Source organism: Drosophila virilis, chromosome 4, assembly GCF_030788295.1.
Source record: "Drosophila virilis strain 15010-1051.87 chromosome 4, Dvir_AGI_RSII-ME, whole genome shotgun sequence".
Lineage (NCBI taxonomy): Eukaryota > Metazoa > Arthropoda > Insecta > Diptera > Drosophilidae > Drosophila > Drosophila virilis.
In genome coordinates, this window is record NC_091546.1 from 28199867 (window position 1) to 28223365 (window position 23499).

The 23499-nt window shown below is 34.7% G+C and overlaps 2 protein-coding genes across 2 annotated transcripts in view; one reads left to right on the forward strand and one right to left on the reverse strand.

Annotated features, from left to right (window-relative positions):
* The window catches only part of Ance-3 (angiotensin-converting enzyme Ance-3), a 63519-nt gene that overhangs the window by 7532 nt on the left and 32488 nt on the right, over positions 1 to 23499 (reverse strand). The gene's annotated exons all lie outside the window — the stretch shown is intronic.
* On the forward strand, positions 10023 to 12536 carry Vajk3. Its single transcript, XM_002057452.4, has 3 exons — positions 10023 to 10143; positions 10392 to 10430; positions 11221 to 12536. The coding sequence occupies exons 2-3, from the start codon at positions 10419 to 10421 to the stop codon at positions 12067 to 12069; spliced, it is 861 nt and encodes a 286-aa protein (XP_002057488.1). The 5' UTR covers positions 10023 to 10143; positions 10392 to 10418; the 3' UTR covers positions 12070 to 12536.

Genomic DNA, 23499 nt, shown 5'->3' on the forward strand with positions numbered 1-23499 from the left:
CTTGTTGCTCTTGTGTTTTTCTTTCTCGAACGCTTGCAACATTCCCTATTGGAATGTGTGAACAAAATATATGTGACAATTGATTGAGATAAAATATATAGATGCTGATATATGATATATTAAGAAACATCAAGCCACATCAAAGCATATTTATCTGTAATATAGAAAGCTTGAAATAATGTTGGTCTATAATAAAGAAAAGTAGAGTTGCGCCAAGCTGTTAGCCTAATCGGTTGGAGACCGAAATTGATAATTGTCTCTGTTTTGAGCCTCAAACCAATAAGTTTGTATAAAAAGACGCCGAACTGAACTGTGAAACACGCTTCGGCTTTAAATACATCACGTTTGATTGAGCCTTAGCAACAAACATCAAAAAAACATAAATATATTATACCTATTTTTGATTTTAATAAATTAAGCCCCGAACATCGAGCTAGCTAATTAAACATTTTAAATAAATAAATATTTAGGACCCACTCTTGAAAATGCACTATTTGTTAAAATTGTTATGTAAAAATCTAATTATTTTATTGTATTTAAAAAAATATATACGACAAATATTTGAACTAAAAACCGGCAGAAAAGCCAGTTTCACCAACCGATCCTCAAGGCAAAAAGTGGGTTCAAATAATATACTACTTATATATCTTTTGGCCAGCAAATTTTACTATGACCCCTGTCTGTTAAAAATAAAAAAAACAGCCTTTATTGGGGCATATCATTCAGAATTTTAAAAAGATACATTACTTTTTAATTTAAATTAGGCAAAGCAAACAAATTGGGGGAAAACTTGAGAAAAACTTGCATACAACCGTGTTTCTTTCAGTGTACCACTGTTTCGGGTAGAATTTCCCAAATCATTGAAACATGTTTTCATTAAGTTTTTATGTAGAGCTTTGAAAACAATTTAGAAGCAAATCGGAAAAAAAATAATACGTCACCAAAAAAATCTTTGAATTGCACTTTTTACCGCGGATGCTTTGATTCTGCGAAAAATGTAAAACAGGTTTCAAATGATTTTTCTTTTGGATCCTTGAAAATGTATTTATTTATTTAAATGTATTTAAATACCAAATCCTTGACACCCATTTCCACCAAGGAAAGATGCATTTTCCAAAAAGTGCGAAACACTTCTCAAATGAATTTGAACAAAGATTTTTGAAATTGAGTTTGAGGCCGATTGGATGGTAAACAAAAAAGTTTCATACAAACGTTTTTCACGATTTTTCCAAACTGGCGGGTAGAATTTGCCGAAACCCCGTCTTAACAAGCACATTCATCACATAGGGAAAATTTCAGCATCCTAGCTCTTACGATATGCGTTGCTCACCAATTAGTCAGTCGCTCGGTCGGTCAGTCAGTCAGTCAGTAAGTCAGTCAGGATAAAAAGTTATATGCATAGAAATATCTCATGTTTAATCTCTCATCAAAAACATCACAGTCTTCAGTCGTTTGTAGAATAGTGTCAAGTAAAGTTTGTATTCTTATATATTCCAAGCAATTTATGGTAGTTACGCGTCGTTGTCCCGCTCAAATCTAGGTTCCAAAAACCCCGCCACGTTGCCCGACAAACTGATAAATGTCAAGGTCGAGTCGTGAAATAATCAAATAACAAAAACACAAATTTTAGCTTTTTCAAGCGCAACAATGTGAAAACATATGACAATAGCCACAACCATAACAACAGCAATAATAATAATAACAAAAAGAAAAACCCAAACCGCAAGAAAAACAAAAAGAGAAAATGTTATGTCCAACCACAAAATTACATGCCCAAAAAAATTATTGGACATGTCAAGACATTGAGGCCCACCATTTTGGCCATTTCAGAGTTTTGAATCTTGTCCGCCGCGTCCAGCGAAACGTTTGAATGCATTGGCCGCTTGGCTGGTCAGTGGCTTAGTGGGTTAGTGGTTGGGTTTTGCTGGCCGCTTGCATTGGACATTGAACCACATTTGTTGTTTTACGTTGGCCACAGCAACAAAATTACAAAAAAACAAAAAAAACACTCCAAATGACCTTAACGTGTCCACATTAACGTGACATTCACGGCACATACTCAGAAAACAAACATATTTGAATTGCAACTGATATATGTTTATGCATTGCCATCGTCTGAGCCATATCCATAAAAATCTTTCAACTCAAGTAGCTATAACTTTGCTTCAAAATGAATTGAGGGCATTTACGAGACCTCTGGACATAAAGAGCAATTATTAATGGCAGTAAAGAGCTTCGGCTTGTAAGGTTTTTTGTAAGGATTTGTAAAATGTGATATGTATATTTATCAATGAACCAGTAGATCACACAGTTTGCCAGTAAGCTGCAAAGCTTCTTGTTTAACGTTCTTTTTCAATAACTGACAGTTAACTTTGGTTACCAATAAAAAATAAAAAAAAATAACCTGTTCCAGTAGCATAAAAAATAAAACTTTATTGAACGCAAATTATTGCTGGCTTCCCTGTTTTCTATATATATAACTAACAAATCATGAAGAAAATAAAATTTATTCAAGAAGAACGTATATAATTTTTTCAATAGAATTTGAGAAAAGTTGTTCAGTGTTGTTTATGTAGAACAAAGCATAGAAAATACTGAATATTTTCCAAATTAACAACATTATTTGCAACCATTTAAATTAAGTAGCAGAATAAATAAAACAAAAAAATACAACACATATTAATAATAATAAAAAAGCATTTAAGAATTATATGGTTCTAAGCTAACTGATTTAACTGTAATTTTTACAGCCACCAATTGATTATCTAATTAGCATTTTATATGCACATTTTATTTCGCGATTTTGCAAATACAAAAGACTTTTAACTATTTATAAATTTTAATTTAACTGGCCCGGGTTCCGGCAAGTATAACAATAACTATTTATATTTATAACTAAATTCGATCTATATAGAATATACGTCCTATATATATTTAAAGATCATAAGAAATAATCGAGTAAGTATTAAGAACTGGTATTGCACTTTAGGAAAGAATTGGATCAAGTTCGAGCGTTGCTGCTTGGCTTTTTTTTAGCCGATTGGCGATTTATATGTTGACTGCCTTCAGCGCATTGTGGAACATGAATTCGAGTTGGTTTTGTATTTGTATTAGTATTTGTATTAGTATTTATTTTTATTTTATTTATTTTTATTTATTTATTAGCGGTTTGGTGAATGCGACTGAAATAATATTGATTTATGCGCACGGATCTTGGCACGGATCTCGGGGCAGCTGCTGACGTTATGAACTCAAATTAAATGCTAATTAGATAGCAAAACGGATCTAGCACAAAAACAACAACAACAACAACAACAACAACAAAAAAGCTACAACTAATGATATAATTAAGTGTAGAATCAAATAATGATCGCCGATGTCTGGCAATGATTTTATGTCACAGCTGAAACTGAATTCGAATTCGAAACGCGAAACTGAAAGTGCATTCAAGTTGGTTGCATTGTGCAACGCACCGCATCGAACAACGACAACAACGACAACAACAACAAGAGCAACAAAAGCAACGACAACGTTGGCTCTATTTATGGCCAAGACAAAAACCGGCCCCAACTTCTTGTCTGCGGCTGCATCCGCAATGTTTCTAAACGGCCAAAACGGCGACCAACTAAAAAAACCAAATACTATAAAACGTTGTCTAAAGGAAGCTGTGCTCTATTTTTGCTGTCCCAATGCAGTTGTTGTTGTTGTTGTTGTTGTTGTTATTGTTGTTGCTGTTGTCGCTTTTAGCAGGTTTTCGTTGTTGCTGCTTAGTTTGCACACCTCTGGCGCTTAAATGATTTGCGGCTGGCCACGAAATGCGCGCACAAATGGCCAACAAGGCGTATGCTTAATGCCTGTCCATATAGACCCACAAACATACTCACATACATACATATATATATGTGTATATATATACATGGGCTGGCCCGATCGATCGTTTGTACGGCTGCTGCAACATTTTGGCATTTTGACATATCAAGTGAAAAACTTAAGCGATTTCCGACAAGCAACCAGTTTTTTAACTTCTTCTGCTCGACTTGGCTATTGACTAGGCAAAATAAAATGTAATAAAAACAAAAATATATAAATATATACATACGAATGCGCATAGATTAAACATAAAATTAAAATAAATCGAAAAGTTGTATCTTATAGTTTACACGCATGGGAAAGTCACAAATAATGAAAGGGCTTAACTGCTGCATCTGTTGTAACAGCGTGTGGGGTCAAGATTGACAGAAAAATATGTTTCCTGGTTCTGGCATTGAAATGAAGCGTAAAGCCGGGTAGCAGGCAGATAACACAAAATATAATTAAATAAAGAGATAGGGTAAATTAATCAATGTGAATATCTGTCGAATTCATAACTTTAAGAAGAATGTCATGATGCCACAAGATTTCTTAAATTGTATTTCATTATGTTAATTGTAATTTATCTAAGCTTCTATAGTTTTCAATTATTTTATTCTTAATATTTTGATTTCATACATATATTAATATTAATAATGATTTTAGAAACAACATTAATATTAATACTAATTGTAAAAATAATTATAATTAATAAATGTTCTAAACTAATTTTCTTTCTTTCTCACAACTTCATATTATTTTTTGACTACTTTAAGATCAATTGCTCTCAAAGTTCTCTTGACCAATTAAAAAAAAAATGCTATTTAGCCAAGTTGATTATTTCTGTATTTCGATTCCAATTACAGCTGCAACTCAAGCAACTCTATAACAATGTCTACGTTTTTGCCACACGCTTGTCAGATTCTCTCAAGAGTATTTGGTAAGCGAGAGTTGTTTCGGCTGCAATCCGCCAGACGATCTGAATATGTGCACCATATAAGACCGTCAGCACAATTGTGTGAATTATCGCATGACAGTCACAGACAGACAATAAAAGACTGGCCTGCCCCGCCGACTGCTGTAGACCCCATGGCAGCTGTTCCGCTCTGTCTTGTGTGGTTGTTGTAATAATAAACCATAATTATATTAGCTAATTTTGGGCCGCCTTTTCGCATATTGGATTACAAACAAGACCGAACAACTGATCAAGTGGTTAGGCCTTCTAAAACCAAAGAGACACAAGAAACACACACACACACACATGCAGACAATTGGCCATAAATCAGCAGGTAACAAATGCTTAGAGGGGGCGCTAGGTAAGGGGGATGTCTACTTCATTGCATTGCAGTTATTGTTGTCGTTATAATCAATGAATTACGTCGCATCGGCTGCATCGGTTGACCACAATTTATGGCGATGCCAAACATGAGAATCCGAAATGCGAAGCACAAAAACTGCAAATGCAACAGCAGCAGCAGCAGCAGCAGCGACACGAATGGGGCACCTAGAAGATAAGCGAGGGGAGGCTGGCAGCCAGAAGGGGAGTGGCTGTAACGAGCAGTCGCCTGGCTTTTATGTTGCAATCCGGAGCGCATGCAACAAAGCGCCCAAGTCGCATGCCAAGTCACACAGCCAAAGCAACCACCACAACCACCACAACCACCAAGCAACAAGCACCACCGCCTCTGCCCCCTGCCCGGTGCCCGCTGCTGCTGGCATCTCTCAATTGTAACTCGCATCTGTTGGGTTCGTTGTCTGACAGAATCGTAACGTTTGTCGCTGTTGCCGTTGTTGTGGGCAGCTGCACTGGTTGCTTGGCTTGACTTGGTTTTTGGCTTGGTTCCATCTGGTCGAACATAGAAAACGACACATATTGCAAAAGTAAAAGTTGACCATTTTGTCCAGTTGCGCCTTTAAAGTGCATGCCATCAGTCTGAATACACTTGCAAAAGCCAAAAAAAAAAAAAAAAATATTAACTCATTTAATTTAAATATAGGAACCAGAACTAGCTGAGCCACAACTGAATGCATCAAACGTTTAGATATGCAAATGGTTCAACAATTTAAATTAATTGTACCAAAATATTGGAACCAAAACTTGAACTGTCTGAGCCAAAACTGAATGAACCAGTCGCTGAGCAATGCAAAATATAACAACTGTAGAGATTCATTTAGATTGAACGGAACCAGAATTACTTGAACCGCCACACTTATCAAACAAAAATGCATTTTTTAACATTAACTTAATTAAATAAATGAACTAAAAAAAAAATGAACCAAACGTTTAAGTAAGTAAAATTCAACAATAATATAATTTCGTATGCCAGTTTGGGGTCCAGAAGTAGCTGAGCCAGAACTAAATGAACCGTGCGTTTAGGGTTCCAAAATGAAACAATAATTCATTACATTTAAATAAAGGAACTAAAAACAGCTGAGTCAATGAACCAGATAATACTTTTAATGCAACAATGGTAACAATTTTTTTAATTTACAAGAAACTAGTTTAATAGAACTTAATGACCCAAACATTTAGATATGCACAATACAAAGAAAATATAATTAAATTTATTTTAGATGGAACCAGAACTAGCCTAACTAAAACAAAATGAGCCAGATGCAAGAATATGCAAAAAAGAAATGAACAAATCTTGCTGCTGAGCTTGCAGTTCACTGTTAAGTACTCAATACGAACTGGTACTTTATGAACAATTTTAAACTCATTCAACAAACCAGCTATTTAAACTATACAATTAATTTCATATCCGATTTCAATTCACATCATACCCAATTAATTGTATTAAAATATAGCCTGTAAAAAGCACCTTTAATATAACCTTAATTAATTGTGATTTTTAATGCCAATTTTAAAGTCTAAATCTATAACATTTAATATAGGCCATGATCAGATCCAGAACTATTTGAACTAGAAAATTTGTTGAGGCCAAAAAACAACGAAGACTAAGCAAACTAAAACTCGTTCAACTAGAACTAGAACTATATTAACGAACAATAATTACTTATATGACCATAGCTGGCCATAAATTTACTATTTACATTATAAATACATTATTTTCAATGAGGAACTAGATATAAATTGGAATCAATTAGTATCGTGTTTGGCTTACAGAGTTAGCTCATGCAAAGAACCAGTTGATTGACTCAACTTAAAAAAAAAAAGAAGAGATATATAACCCAAAACTATGACAGGAAATAGAACTGCAGGTTAGACTTATTATAATTAAAAACCTTATAAGCAGCTTTTAAATAGATAAGGACAATAAAGATCAAGTTCTGTAATATTGTTAACAGAATAAATTGGATAAATGGACTTTTAAGCAACCGAAACTAAGAACCACTTTAGGGTCAAACGTGTTATTTAAATTAATTATCTAAGTTCCACTTCCGATGTTCTATTTACCGAACTAACTAACTATGTTTATTCAAGGGGCACACATTGTTTTGTTAAAAAATAAAACAATAAATATTGAAATTATTTCAAATGAAACAAAAAGATTCAAGTTTTTGGCATATCAGAAACCTTAAAGCAAACCTTTTGGCTAACTTGCTTTAAAGTTGTATCCATTAATTACAAATCAGATCAGATACAACTTGATTCCATTCATTTCATATTCAAACTGTAAACATCTTCCACTTAAAATAATAGCAGTCTGCTTTTTGGAAAGTTGTCTAATACGCCCCAACAAGGTCGACAAAAAAAAAAAAAAAATTAGTATATCTATATCTATAAATTCTTATTGTTTTTCCAGTCCACTAATAGAATCTTTTTTCAGCCAGACAATAGAAAATGCAAATTGATGTTTATACGCGCAATACACATATATAAAATCCGATATTTCAACAGGTTTACTTGTTTATTTTTTGCAGTTTTTTTTTTTTAATTTTTATTGCGTCAAGCGTTGGAGAAATAATTATGCCAACAATTGCCAAATCGCAGCTATGCATCTCTGATATATAATCTTATTTGTGCGACCCATAAAGGCCTTTCACTTTTTTTTGCCGCACGCATTGCACACGATGCGGCACCACCCGCCACCCACTGCTGGCAACTCCCTCTTTGTCGACTCAACCGCCAATCAGCCGCTGTGGCAGCTTCAGCAGTTACTTACGCCTGTCTGCCTGGCATCCAGATACGCTTGCCGCATTGCATTGCAACATTGTGATTCAAATTAGAAACACGATCTCTCCCTCTTTCTTGGCTGCTTGCCACATGATTATGTGTTGCTGCTGCAGTTGCAGTTGCTGTTGCAGATGCAGCATTTGCCACATACCACAACTTACAAGACTTCCCCAAAAGTGCGTGCCCCATCAAACATCACAGCTAACAGACCGCCCGCCCGCCCTTATCGCATAGCCAGCAAAAATGTCAAATTGCAGCTTCCGCTTCCAGTTTGCCCATGAGGCAAAGCTTACAGCGCGTTGAGCTACACTTGCAGAAAATACTATGCACTATGAAAAGTCGTAGAAAGAAGCTTTGCTGAATGTATTCCTTTTTATTTTTCTTCGAAGAACATTTTACAAACTTATTTTGAAATATTAAAATGTTAGCAATTATATTTCGAATATTATTTAGGTTTAAATTATTTATTTAATTTGATAAAAAATAAGAACTATTTTTTTAGAGTTCAAAATAGTTGCGAATTATTAGTAAAGGATTGACAGCCTATTTTTACAGGTTAATAACCCTTTAAGGAATATTAGTATTCCTAAATGCAAATTATTATTTATTTTATGAAGGTTACTTTATACAGAAGCAAAATAATAATAACCTTTAATAATGAAAATATTTATTTAATATCTTATTTCACCCGAGTCGAACCTAGCTATGTTCCTTGAAAATTTTATCATAGATGAACTTGTTTATTAATGTTCAGACTTCAAGTACTCTTTAAAGATATTTATTAAGAGTTCATTTATGTAGGTTAGTTTGTTCAGAAGCATAAACACTATTAACTTTAGAGATTGACATTTTTATTTATATGAAACAGCCCAAATAAAATTAAACAAGTCAGAAAACTGATTATCATAAACAGAAATCTTATTTAACATATATAGTACAATTTTATTTGATATACAATTTAAAATTAAATAATATATTTACTCAAATAAAAAAAAAATTTGCTTAAGAATATCTATGTTTAATTCCAAAGACAAAAATTCCCTATAAAATTGCTATATACTCGATAGGTAATTTATTTCAGTGCAAGGTTAAACATGCTGATAATGTCATAATATTGTGTAAATTTAGACATTGGAAATTGTTCAATGTCAACGATTATGCAATCGCATCCAATGTTTCCAATATCAAATTATGTGATGAGAAATGTGGGAAATGGTCAGAAATTTATTAAAAAAGATTGCATAAATAACGGGTTCATTTAAATCATTTCATTTATCTTTGAGAAAAAAAAAATACGATCAACACTCTTTAAAAAATTTAGAAGAATCAAATGATTTAATATAATTTATATAATACTCTATATATAAAACAAGACGTTGTAGCAATAAATCTGCCCACAGCTATTTTTTAAATAAAGAAAAGACAATATGATTTTATATGCCAATCTTTTGGGGTTTTACCAACTCGAGTGCAGGCGCAAAGCAGGTTTGCAGCCAAAAAAAAACATAGAAAAAAACCCATAAGAAGCTCAAATAAAAACTGTTCAGAACCAAACCATTGACATTTCTTAAAAGTATTTTTTTCTGTTTTTTGTTTATTGGCAAATAAAAGGCAGGCGAATAAAAAAAAAGTCTAAACGAAATAAACTAATAAATAAGGAATTTCTTTGGAATTCCCCAGAATACATTATTTTGCTGGACGCAAAAGTAATTAATACTTGACGCAGACGCTTTTTTTATGACTCGCAAGTTGATCAATTTTGAAAAATCTCGAAATTTTGGCCAATCGCCAAACCAAGACAAGCGCATTTGCATTGGTATTAGTGCGGCGCGTCTGTATTAGTGAGTGCTTCCGCTGCAAACTTTCCGAGCGCAACGCACACAAATGCACAAAGCTCACCAATACCAAGGCAACACGGCTGGCGCGAGCTTTTATTGCTAAAAGAGAGCGCCAAGCGTCTCTCACTTGGTGGGGAAAAAAGCTCTTTTTACGACGGACTTGGCGCTGGGAGCTTGACGGCGTTTTCAGTTTCGTTTTGACACAAAAACTCTTTGGGGGTATAAAAGTGCGCCACTGACCACAGACAGCATCCAGTCAAAGGTTTGGAATCGTGTGTGATTCTACAAATCCTTACAACATCATTTTTTGCGTTGCTCGTAAGTGTTGGCAAACGAACAACGTTTTTTTCTTGTTACTTGTCGTGTAAAATGTTTAAGTTAAACGATATCAACAACAATTTTTGAGTTTTTCAAAAAGTATTTGGAATTGTGCTTAAGTAAAAAAAAAATACATAAAAATATAAATATTAAATATATATTCTAAGTAAACAGTGTTAAATTTTAATTTTTTAATACAAAAATGTAAAATATTAATATGCGCAAAATTTACTATTATTTATTTACAGCCTTGGCAATTCCCAACAGACTTCACAATGAAAGTATTCGTAAGTAAACAATAACAATATCATATTTTCTATTAATTATGTGCAAATAATGTGGCTCTGAATTATAAAGAAAAGGAATTTATTAGTTCTTGATTTAAGTGTGTGAGAAATGTGGCATTGTTTATGATTCGAACAATTTACAACTATTGAAGTCAACTCCCACATAGATTAAGTGCTAACAGTTTATTATATTCATGCAATTTCTGAGCAGCTCGCCTTTATGGGTGCTTGACCGCCCCGTTCACTTCCTGTCCACAAATTATATAATGCTCATATGTTGCCCAGCCAATATCATTCACAAATGATAAACTTCAACTTGAATCAATGCAAAATTGTCAATCAGCGACTCTCCATAAAATGATAAATGCACTTTAATTTAATTGCACACTGTAATCAAAATTGAGCCAACAAATAATCAATTATGAACGCTAAATACACTGTCCGACAAAGTCGCAAATGCGCATGCGTGACGTATGTTGCCCCCGTCGCATTTTGTCATGTCTGTGGGCGTGTGGGCGTGTGGGCGTGTAGGCGTATGTGCGTCCGGGGGGCCTGCTTGGTTGTGCATCGCATTACGCATGCGTCGCACGCACGCGTTTCACTTGACCATTTGAAAGCGAAATGTTGTCGCCTCAATTTGTGGCCAAATGGGCGTCATATCTTACATAGCATAACTTTCTAATCTGATTACCTAATTCAATTGCCGGTCATTGCATAACTTATTAAGTTAGGTGCTAGAACAAGCTGTGAATTCCAAATGAATTTTGTATTTTTTATTGTTCTACCCTAGTTCTGCCTAGCCGCTTTGCTGGTGGCTACCGCCTGCGCCTCCGATGAGGTGCCATTGGAGAAGAAACTGGACAAACGCGGTCTGCTCGATCTGGGCTATGGTTATGGTCATGCTGGTCTGGATGTTGGCCACATCGGTCACGGTTCCCTTGGTCACGGTGCCAGCTATGGCCTGAGCTCCTATGGACACTCTGCACCCGCCGCCATTGCCGTTGGACACAGCGGTGGTGGCATCTCTTATGGACACGGTGGTGGCATCTCTTATGGCCACAGCGGACCAGCCGTTGCCGTACAAGCGCATGCCGTGCCCGCTCCCTATGTGATCAGCAAACAGGCTGAGCTGCACAAGACCATCATTGTGACCAAGGGTGTGCCCGTGCCCGTGCATGTTGACCGTCCCTATCCAGTTGTGCATGAGAAGCGTGTGCCCGTTGAGGTTAAGGTGCCCGTGCCACAGCCCTACGAAGTCATCAAGAAGGTTGCCGTGCCCGTCAAGGAGTACGTGAAGGTGCCCGTCCCAGTGCCACAGCCCTACGAAGTTATCCGTCACGAGAAGGTGCCCATCCATGTGCCCGTCGATCGTCCAGTGCCCGTTGAGGTGCCCAAGCCCTACCCCGTGCCCGTCGAGAAGCCATATCCCGTCTACGTGGAGAAGATCCAGAAGGTGCCCGTGCATGTGCCAGTCGATCGCCCCTACCCCGTCTACGTGAAGGTGCCCCATGTCTCGCACTCCGTTGTAAAGCACGCCCCCACCTACGCCGTCAGCAAATTCCCCATCACCGGCTATCCAATCAGCGGTGTGGGTCATGATGCCAGCGTTTACGCCGATCATTCTGGCTACCACAAGTAGAGCGGTTGCGGAATCTATTTGGGGCAACGCCAAGGACTTACCAGAATATGAGCCGAATCAAATTTAGCAACATTTTTTTAATTCTGTCCAACAAAAATTAAGAAAAACAAAACACTCTCACACGGTCTCTGCGCTCCCCTACATAATTTCCAAGAGGTTCTAGTAGAACTTCCACCCTGCCACTCTGTTAGATCTTAAGTTAAAAAAAACCACCCCCAGGAAGAACAACAAAAGCCTTTTGTAAATTATTTCCCAACAACCATCAAATGGAGCATTGTTATGTATGAAATAATAGCTTAGGATAAATTCCAGCTAATTGTTTTTAAAAGAATTAACAAATTTTATAAACATTTTAGCTGCTGTTGTTTATCAGTGAAAGGTTTCAACGTACAATGAATAAAAAATATATATAAAAAAAAATGATGTAAAAATGTTTTAAGAAATAAAATTGTATAAAATAATATAAACAGTTTTTTTTTATTTAAGTTATTTCTTCTTTCTAGGAACATAAAAAGAAAAATTATATTCAACAAAAATGATATATAATAAAATCTTATATGTGGCTACAAAATTATTTACACTTTGTCTGTAATGCAAATATGTACAAAGAAAGAATATATATTTATACATAAAGACGTGATCTCACTGCATATACCTAGAACTTGAACACTTTATTATCAACAGGCCTAACTTGAGTGCATGAAAATCGCATAGAAGAGCGATACACATGCTAAAGAGATAAATAATCATTTTTTATAGATTTATACATTACGGGTTTTAAAAACGCATTCAGACGGAGAGTCATGATTATAAAATTACATTAAAAATTAATTTATTAATTAATATTATTTATTAATTAAAAAATGCATTTTGATGTATAATTATTGCTCGTATTTGGATCAATTTCGTAGTAGTTTCCACTTTGAAGTAGTTAAATATATAAAACAAACAAAACAAAGTATGCCAAGCTCTTTTTTTCGCCTAAGCTGAAAATAAATAATAATGTGCATTGATTGATAGATCATGAGTTATGAAGCGAATGACAAATGTCCTCTCACGCTGCGAAGCAGCAAGTGAACAATTTAAAGTGACTTTATTGAGCTGACCCAGTTTCGGGATGCATGGCAGACGAGGAATTGCATGTCATTGGCATTAAAGGATGATATAGACGATCCATAAATGATAAGGAGACGCGTGTCACTGCGCACATCTTGATCGCCAGCGCGTAATGCGATTCATCCGACAGGTGCAAGGCCACAGTTCCCGATTAAAACGCTGTGTCGGGTTCAACAAAAGGTCACGCGAGCAGAAGCGACCGCTCAAAACGCTCGTAAATTTTAATAACAAAAACCAGAGCGGACACATGTACATGTCATTTATGGCCGGGTTTTTCCTCGCTAAATACCAAAATTTCAACTTTCAAAAGCAACTGCAGCCAGGTTCTAAGAGAGCGAAAGGCCTGCGCACAACTTTTAATTGACCATAAAAAACTCTAAACAAAAAGTAAAATATATAAACAACAAATTGTTTGTTTGAATTTGATGGATTGAATCGTTTAAAACAATTTGGGGCTGTTTTACATTTTCCTGCTGGGTTTTTCAAACACACACACTTATAGAAGATGGAACAGAGATCTTTAAGATATCCCGGATTGAATCCGGTTTCATTTTAATGGGCGGCATAAAAACAAAAAAGGCGCCTTTGTAAACGCGCTGAACATATATCAAACATCTATGTGTTGTTTTAGAGCTCATCTAACGTAGGGTCAAAGCCCCCGCAGCCAACTCTTTGCATATGCTCAAGGACTTTGCTGACGGAACTAAAGCAAAACAACTTTCTAATAAAAAAGTCGACGCGTCGATTAAATTTCTGATTTAATTTTCTTTCGTTACGTTTCTTGTTTAACAAAAATACAACAACACAAAAAGACCTCATTTAGATAGATCGATCAAAGAGCTGCAAGAACCAGTTAGCAGCCACAAGAATTAATATCAGCTGAAGGTCATCGGCTTTACAGCTCGTATATGGGGGGCGTGGCATTTAACTTTGACTGTAGCCTGTTTGCGGTTGCACTTCTGAGCACCTAAGATTATTTGTGGGTATTATTTGTACACTTATTTTCCTACCATCATTTGTTACATGCTCTTGAGCTGTTGTCTCGTAGGTGTTTCCACTTGGAATTGTTTTTGGATTTGTCTATGCTTTTGGTTTGCGCAATTGCTATGCAATTACCAAGCGGATCTTTTAATAAAACTTAATTGCAATAAAATAATTTTGTAGGGTTTAATTATAACAAATTAAATAGCACAAGAATGCAGCACGCTGTCATTAAATATGATTAAGAAACTGCACTAGACACAAAATACTTCAAAGACAGAGACAGTAATTTAATCAAAGTGGGTTACTTTGTTCATAGACAACAATTCTTTTCGTTGTTGCCAGACATTGAAGGTCTTTGAAATTCCTTGAAGTTTTCTTAGTTTTGAGGAGATCTCAGAACTATGATAAATATGCAAGCTGAGTAAAATGAGTCTATGAAAAATATTTAATAAGTAAAATGAATATTAAATTGATTTAAGCACGAGTACTTTTGAATATTACCTTCTAATACAATATCTAATGTTTCGAAGTTCGCCTTCCTGTCGATAGAGAAATACCCATAATCTTATACACACTTACAATGAGTATTAATAAGTCATTTTATTTATCTGCATATGGTAATAAATATTATGAGTAATAAGTGCTTAAAAATACGAGTAATCTTTTATTTTCGAAGTTTTATTATGAGGACTTTCCGTTAAGAGAGGAATATCCATTTTCTAAAATATATTTACAATGAGCATTGATAAGTATTCATTTACCCTAAATATAAAAACCATTATTTATCTCTGTATGGTAATACAAATACATGAAGTCTTATGAGTGCATTAATATACGAGTAATCATCTTTAGATTATCACCCTATTTTGAAATAAATACATTATAAGTAATATCAGTTCAGTTTCTCAAGGACGAGTACTTTCGTGTATCAGCCTATATATAATACATCCGTTAATGAGATTCATGAAAATTTAGTTGTCTTATATGCAAGTACTTTCGTGTGTTGGCCAATTAATCAGCTTAACATCATTGAAACACATAAATTGCTCGAAGTCCAACATAAATCAATTGCCAAAATTACATTGCAATGCAGACGCACATAGGAACTGTGCCTGATTTCTCTGCATGGATGGATTGTGGCATTTACGCAATAATATAGTTCGATAAGGCCACCCAAAACGCTGCGAAAGACAAGCAACAAATTGCGGCAATCGGTGGCCGCCAAGTTGAAGTTTTGCGGGGCAATTAAAACAATAATTTTGCCATAAATTGGAGGGGCGTGGGAGTTGGAGGTAGGGTAGGACGTACGCATATTTGTTGGAAGTTAATTAATTGCCACAAAATGACAGAGACGACGAAGACGACGACGACAACAAGGCAAATGAAAAACTCAAAATGTAATTTTTCGCAATTTAAGTCGGTCTTTTGATATTGTATTTTGTATTTTGCTTTGTTTTGTTTCTTGTCTGAGAAAAAGCTCGGAAAGACGTTGCACATTTGGCAAGCGCGACTTTTGCTCTAATGAGCGCTGATCTAGACAGCGACTTTTGGAGGTCATCCGTCCCCATCGCCATCGCCATCGCCATCGCCAAGCTGTCCATCCAATTGAAGCAAAATGTGTTAGTTGTTGTTTATTCAATTTTTTTGTTTTTTTTTTTCGAATATTGCGAAATGAGTTTGGCTACGTTTTTGGCCAAAAAATGCAACGACAAATGCAGCGTCAGTTGGCAGCCAAACAGACCAAAGCTACAAGTTGCACCAGTTTCACTTAGGAAAAAAAAAAATCAAAAAATTAAATTTTGCCTCCGCAAAAGCGTTTGCTGCAATTCCGTTGCCCACCTCCAAGTCAAGTGAAGCAGCAAGCGGCAGCAACTGTGGCAATCTGGAAATCCCTGCTTAGCGCCTCCCTAGCCCCCTCTCTGCAACATGTGTGTAGCGTCTTTGGGATTCTTTGCTTGCCCTGCATTTGGCTTTCTGCTTCGCTTGGCCGGCAACCAGCGCTGTTAACTGGATTTTTTATATGGACGTAGTTTTGTTTTTTATTTTTTACATTTTTTATGGAGCAATTGAAGTCATTGACATGACAAAATGCCACAAGAGTTGAACTCTGAAGAGCTTATAAAACGCATAATATTATCTTACTACGTAATCACTGAAAATAAATATTGCAGTTTGTTTCATTAGAGTGTTAGATTCTGCCTCTTATACTTTAAAGCTGAAATGGGATAATGGAAGAGTCTTACATTTCGAATACACTATAAAAAGTAAAGAACATGTGCTTTTAGACAGAACAAAGAACAGGGTTAAGGGAATTGCTCAAGAATGGTATGTATAACAGAAGTTCAAACTTTTTCAGACTATATATCAAAAGTATTAATATATTAAATATTATACAATTAATATTAATATAAATATATACCTATTGTTCTCTTTACAACATGACAGAGTATATAAGAGATGCTGTTGACTTTTTGCTGCTATGAATAATATCTTATATTATGTACATAATTTTGCAATATAAATTATATTTTATAATTATTTTTTTAAGTACATGATATTTATCAATTTTTTTTCTTCTTGACGTACCCTTTGATAAACAAGTATTTAAATTTATTGCCTTTAAAATTAACGCTATTAAAAAATGTATATACATATGGTTCTCTTTACCGAATAAGGAAAAACTTAAGATATCATATTTATCATTTAGGTACATCGGTTTCCACAGATTTCTTTTTGTTTTGAAAAACACACAGATTTCTTTTTGTTTTAAAATACCTTTTCGCATAAGCATACTCAAAATAATATCATTTATGTAACATAGATATTATTGGTTATCTTTTGTTAACGTCCAATTATAGTTGCCATTGCCGTTTTTTTCCTTTCTGCCAATTTAATGGTTAATTTGTGTGTGACCTCTTAGCGGCCATCAAAATCACGCACGGCTACCGGAATTATGCGCAACTATCGGCCATTTAGCGTAGCACATCAAAGCATTCATTTCTCATCGCATGCATTCAAATTGCAACAATTAAATTAGCCGTAAAAGCCGCCGCATCGCCTCACAGCTTGACTATTATGCAACTGTGCTGGCCATTTCGGCCACTTTTTTAGCCTGGCATTTTTTCGCCAGCTGATCCCGCTGTGTAAAACGTACTTTTCCTTTGCACACAATATCCCCGCCATGGAATATGAATTATGGCGCCAAATTGCAACGAGAGCCACAGTTTTCAATTGGGGTGTGCCTGGCTACGTATGTAAGTAAGACACACACACAGATACAAATACACGCGCATTTGCCGGCTGTGATCCTTTCACCTGCTGCGCAAAACAAAAGACTTAGGCAACGAACTCGATTTGGCATTTAGCTTGATTTCCGTATTGAAAGTGCTTTTATTTAGCTTTTATTTTTATTTTTCGGACACTCCTGCAAGTTCTTTATCTGCGCGCCTAAATGATTGTCAATTGCGCCGACGCTACGCCCGTTTAGGGCATGCCCAACCACAGCAACAACAACAATAGCAATAACTACGGCGGGCACTTGTAGAGTAATTGAATGCGACATATCTCAAAAAACATATCTTAAGCTGTGCAAAAAAAAAGAAAAATAGCCAGGCAAACGGTTGCAGCTTCCCAAATGTGGCAGACATTTGACTGTTGACTACCAACTGCCTGCTACCAAAAGCTGATGCTGCTGCTGCTGCAGGCGTCACTGCTGACGTCGCTGCTGCTGCTACTGCTGCTGCTGCAGCTTTGCCACTGCCAGCAGCTGTCCGCAGCGTGACTGTTGCATAATTTGAGTTTTCTTCGGCTTCATGGCACAGTTGCATGTGCTGCTGTAGCTGCTGTTGTTGTTGTTGTAGTTGTTGTTGCTGCTGCTTTGGAAGTCACCCAGTTAGTGTGTCACTGTGGCATTTGAGCTGGATAGTGGTTGTTGTTGTTTTTGCCGCTTGTGTGTGTATTTTGGGCCGATTGTGTCTTCAAGAAATAATATGAATATTAGTAATTTGATATTTCCCATTGTCATGCATGTTGCTGATGTTGTTGTTGTAATTGTTGTTATTTTATGGCAGTTGAGCAAATCAAAGAAAATGGTATATTAAAATAATATTGATTTGTTTTAAAAAGGCGTGTCGGCAACATTTGTATGAAAATTTATTTGAAAATGTCAAAATAATATATGAAAACGCAGAGTTTTGCTTATTTAAATGCTTGCTTGGTTAGTTTTGTGCTTAAAGTGCAAAAATAAACGAAAATTCAAAAATACATAACTAAAGATTCCATGAAAAACAAAGAAAAACAGGATACAAATGTCGTTAAGCACATGTAAATGGAATTTTCTTAATAAAACAATTTTAGCGCTTATAAATGGAATTAACGAGACTTTAATTATATTTGGAGTCAAAAAATACGTAGAATAATATAAAATTAAGATTGTTTGGGCTGATAACACAAGTATTTTAGCCACATAAAGTTTCAATTTAAACCACAACGAAAAATAAAAGTGAGATCATATCATAAAGCCCTTGAATTAACTGTTGATCTTTTGCAGCTTCTGTCAGCTATTGGTTCATTGGGTATTTATAAATCTTAAACAAATGGCTTTTAAAGCGTTTACTACCTGAATTTCTTTGCTTGAGTTGAACTATAAACATTTGGTTTTTATAGGCGCTGCTGACTTTAATGTGCAGCATTTGGCAGCATATCTGGATTTGTCTGACTTTTCTAGCCTCTTTACGTGATTTTTACGCCGTGTTTGTTGGTTGTTGTTGCTTTTTATGCAGTTACACCATATGGACTTAAAATTTGAATTGAAATCAAAGCAGCTTGGTTGCTAATGCATAATAGCAACAGTTGCTGCCGATTCGCACACACCCCATATATGTAAATGTATATACGTATGTATAAATATTTACACTCTCACACACTCCGCAATCCACGACAAAAGTCGAACAAATGAAAACGTACAAACGACATAATTCCCATGCCTGGGATTTTGTTTTGTTTGCATTTGTTGTTGTTATTTTTGTCGCTCTTTTTTAATCCAATTCTTTTTTTTCATGATCTTATTGTTTCAGTTTTGCGCTAATTGCTGTGCAGTTTTCTTGACATGGGCAGCAACAAAAATGAGAGAGAAAAAACACAACACCATAATACACAAAATGATTTATGCATTGCTTTATATTGCCAAACATGTGTTAAAAGACATATGACTCTCATATTATGAGTTGTACAGGAAGATATTACCCTATCGGACTATCTAAATACTCTTTAAAAGCAAGACAGGTTTACCTCTAATCTAATTCATTTCTTAAATATATATATGGCATCTCAGATCAAGGAGTGTTTATTGCTAACGAGAAAGTGAAGATGTTTAACTTTATGTGTATAGTGACATGTGAGAATTGGAAAATAGAACGTATGCCATATAAGAACGTTCTGTTCGCAGCTATGGCTATCTGATATAGATGTCGAGTTTCGACCTACCTACGAGGGGAAGTATTTAAATACCTTGCAGCACTATACAATGTATTTAATCCCTTCCTTGCATATACCCTTTAATATAGATACCATATGGGTTAAAAAACATTGTAAGCGGGTATAGAGATTTTACAGTTCTTTGCTTGGTAGAGATCAGAAGGCACTGAGCGATTCCAGCGGATAATAAATCAAATTTAATAAAAAATAAATATTATAGCCGAGTGTTGAATGTACTGGGAAATAGCCAATGGAATTTACTTTGTTTTTATTTTAAACTAAGCTGAATACAATAAAAGACTATTTATTAAAAATATAAAATATTTCATTCGTGTACTTTAAGCTTTTCCTTTACAATTTACAAATAAAATTTTCAATAATAAATTCGTTAAATAATAATTCATATATATATATATTTGAATTAAATTATACTTTAAGCTTTGAAAACTTTCTTTTGTGTTAGCTTTCTAATTGATTTAACATTTCAATTTTAATCAGATAACATCATTTTTATCAGTATTTAATCAATTATTAGTCTCCTAATTAAAAATTGCAGTTTTTTAATCAAATTTCACTCATTCAATTTAAATATTTTTTTATTCATTGATATTTTGGGATACTTTGCTATTAAATTCTAATACCAGAACGTTACTCTTATCTGTATTTAATCAGTAAATGTGTTGTGTTTTTTAATTTTGTTTAATTTACATTAATAATTGCAATTCTAAGCAACAAAAAAAATAAAACGAAATTTTATGTCAAGTTTATTTGCCAGCACTTAAAACCTGCCTCTAACAAATCTTTTTTTAATTTCTGTGTTTTTATTTATTTATTTCATTTATTTTTTTGGCAAAACTCGTTGGCAATTGAAGTGGCAAGCGTGTTGTTTGTGGGCGGGTTCGCTGTGGGCGTGTTAGCCAGTTCTTTAATGCATTTGCCGCCACCACTTGGCTGCGATTCGCGGCAAGTTCTCTCGAGCCGCAGGTCTGGTTCCGTGTGGCAAGCAACCAGCGTAGGCGAGCCTGGCATTGTCTTGGCAAGTCGCTTATTTCAAGGTCTGTCAAGCCGTGCCCCTTGGCCAAATGTCAAATGGGCAGCGGGGAAAAAAATTGGCCACTTTTTAATGGCATTTTCGGTCTTTGTCTTCGCGTAATTTTAATTTCCCAAAAACATTACATGAAAATTTAAGTGCGAAGTGCTGCTATCCAAAGGTCAGCTGCCGTTTGTAAACGCGGGTGTTGAGGTCACAATTATCATGATAAAATATAGTGTTATATTAACGGTAATAACAACAAGCAATTGGTTTAAAAACCAAAAATGACCACAACAATGAAATGAAATAAACAAAATTTTACTCGCGTGACCTCTTCGCGCAATTATTAAAAACGATATTAAAAAGTGCTTGGAAATTGTAGTTGTTGAAGAAAAAATAAACTGTACTAGATGTTGTTATTGTTGTTTGATGTAAACAACAACTTTTTTCAGGCCACTAAACGTGCACAGTTCAAAATGTGTCCAAATTAAATGTCGAAGGTTTTGCACGATTGTCTCGCGACTTGCTACGGGCCTGCACAGTCGAATTGACAAATACTATCCGTACCTACCTCAACTAACCTCGACACAATCTTAGCTCTGACTCGAACGGGCACGAAATGCGCGCTTACCAAAGAAATCTTGGTCAGTCCAGCACAAACTGAAATTTGGGCCAAATTGTGTCGGATGTCTTTTAATTTTTGACAATAAATTTTACTGATCTCTTTAAACTGATTAAAGAAATGACCCTGGCACATGTACTAATCCATGCCATACTTAACAGCTTTTTTTTAAAGAGACACATTTTGTTCAACAGTGTTTACACTCCACTCAAATTTCTTTCAAAGAAAAAATCCTATTTTAAGCTTTAATTATGTTGTTAAATTAAGTTAAATTTATAGCATGCTTAAATATTAATAATATTTTCTCTTCCTCACAACTCTATTGCAGAAACAACTTGAGTGCCATTTAACTGCAATTAGTTGGCTAACAAGAGAAAAAAGAGCTTAAGAAATAAATTAATCACTTTTAAAAATTGTTCCACGATTGTGCACTGCAACATGTTCGGCATTTTAAGTCCAACAAACGCCAAATCGATTGCAAAGTTCAAAACATGCGGCAAAAATGCAACAAAATGAGGCAAAAAATATATATATTGTATAAAAAATCCCAAACGATTGACAAATGCGAAGCATCTTAAAAGTAGAGCACATGCAATGAGCGATTGCTCGCAAATTATAGACCTGCTGCATATATGTCTATAAACAAAAAATTGTCCGACTCCTCGATTAAATGGCAAATGACAAATGCTTTGCCAAAGCCAATAAATCGCTGATGTCCAAATTAAAGCCACATTTTTTACTCCTCTTAAGTATGCAAACTTAGCATTTTAAATAATGTTAAAGACTACTTAGCACAAGCAATAAATATATTTTGACTTTAATGCCACACGCGACTTGAATACCCTATTTTATAACGATAACAAAAAATCAAGCATACAAAATGAATATATCAGATAATTAGCAAAAATTTGTTTAGGCATTTTGGAATTTATTAATTTTAAAATATATTCAATTTTTTTTCAAAATATTTTATTTAACTAATCAGTATGATTAAGTTAATATTTTCATATCGAACATGTCGCTAAACATACTACGCCAGCTGCTAAATGTCGAACATACTGATACATATTTTACAGCGTATCAGTTAGTAAAAAAAATACCTTAGCAGTGCTCAGTCTTAATTACCGTTCAATAAACAATGAATACATTTTTTGGTACACAATTTATGGGTTCACGACACGTAAAACACGTTAAGTGCTCTTTATACGAAGCCAAGTAATGTCTTGTATGCCATATAATAAATGCTGCACGGAATGTGTAAAGAATTTAGAGATTAAATAAAATCTCCAAACTAGCTACTAACCATCTAAACCATCCATGTCTTGAAATAAAATCACCTATTACGATTTGCAAAAAAATATTTTGATGGTAAGCTATACCCAATTATATTACTTAAATCATAACAGATTATCGTAGGCATATTATTTTGATCACTGATTCTTTTCAGAGTTACTTAGGAATATTATGTTTTTTTAGTCAAATTTTAACCGATAAATTAAAACAATGAATCGTTATTATATAAAAAGAAGAATAAAAGAGGCGCAAGTCGTAAATAAGAAACGAATTCGCCATTCATTGTTCATTTCATTTGCATTTCGAGCATCATGTTATATAATACAACTGGCAAAAGAAATGATGAAGAAAAAACGAGCCAAATTTTGAGTATACATTTAAAACAAAAACGAAAATTAAAAAAAAAAAAAAATAAATAAAATAAAAAACAAAATCATTTTTTATAACATTAAATTTGTTTGTCTTTAGAACTGGTTCACCTTAACGCCGCCATCGGGCATTAATTATACACAACGTTTGACCGTAGACAACTTTTTCTCAGATCTTAACAACATATGCCGAATATAATATGAATCTAACTTTGATTAGCTAATGGCCCGTTGATATTTTATGCAAATGCCGTGCTCTGCATTTGGACAGAGTCTGACTACATACATAATTGGATGTTTGCATAATCCGATAGACGTCATTAGAATCTCCATAAATTTAACTTGAACATAAATAAAAACTAAAAGAACACAAAAAAAAAACATTTGCAAAATGCAAAATATTTGTTAAAAATAAAAAGGTTTGTTAATTTGATTGTCAGCCTTTTGTCAATATTCATTGCATTTGTTATGCGATCACAAAATGTATTGTTTTTTTTTTTTTTGTTTTTCTTTTTTCATGGGCGTGTTAGCATATATGC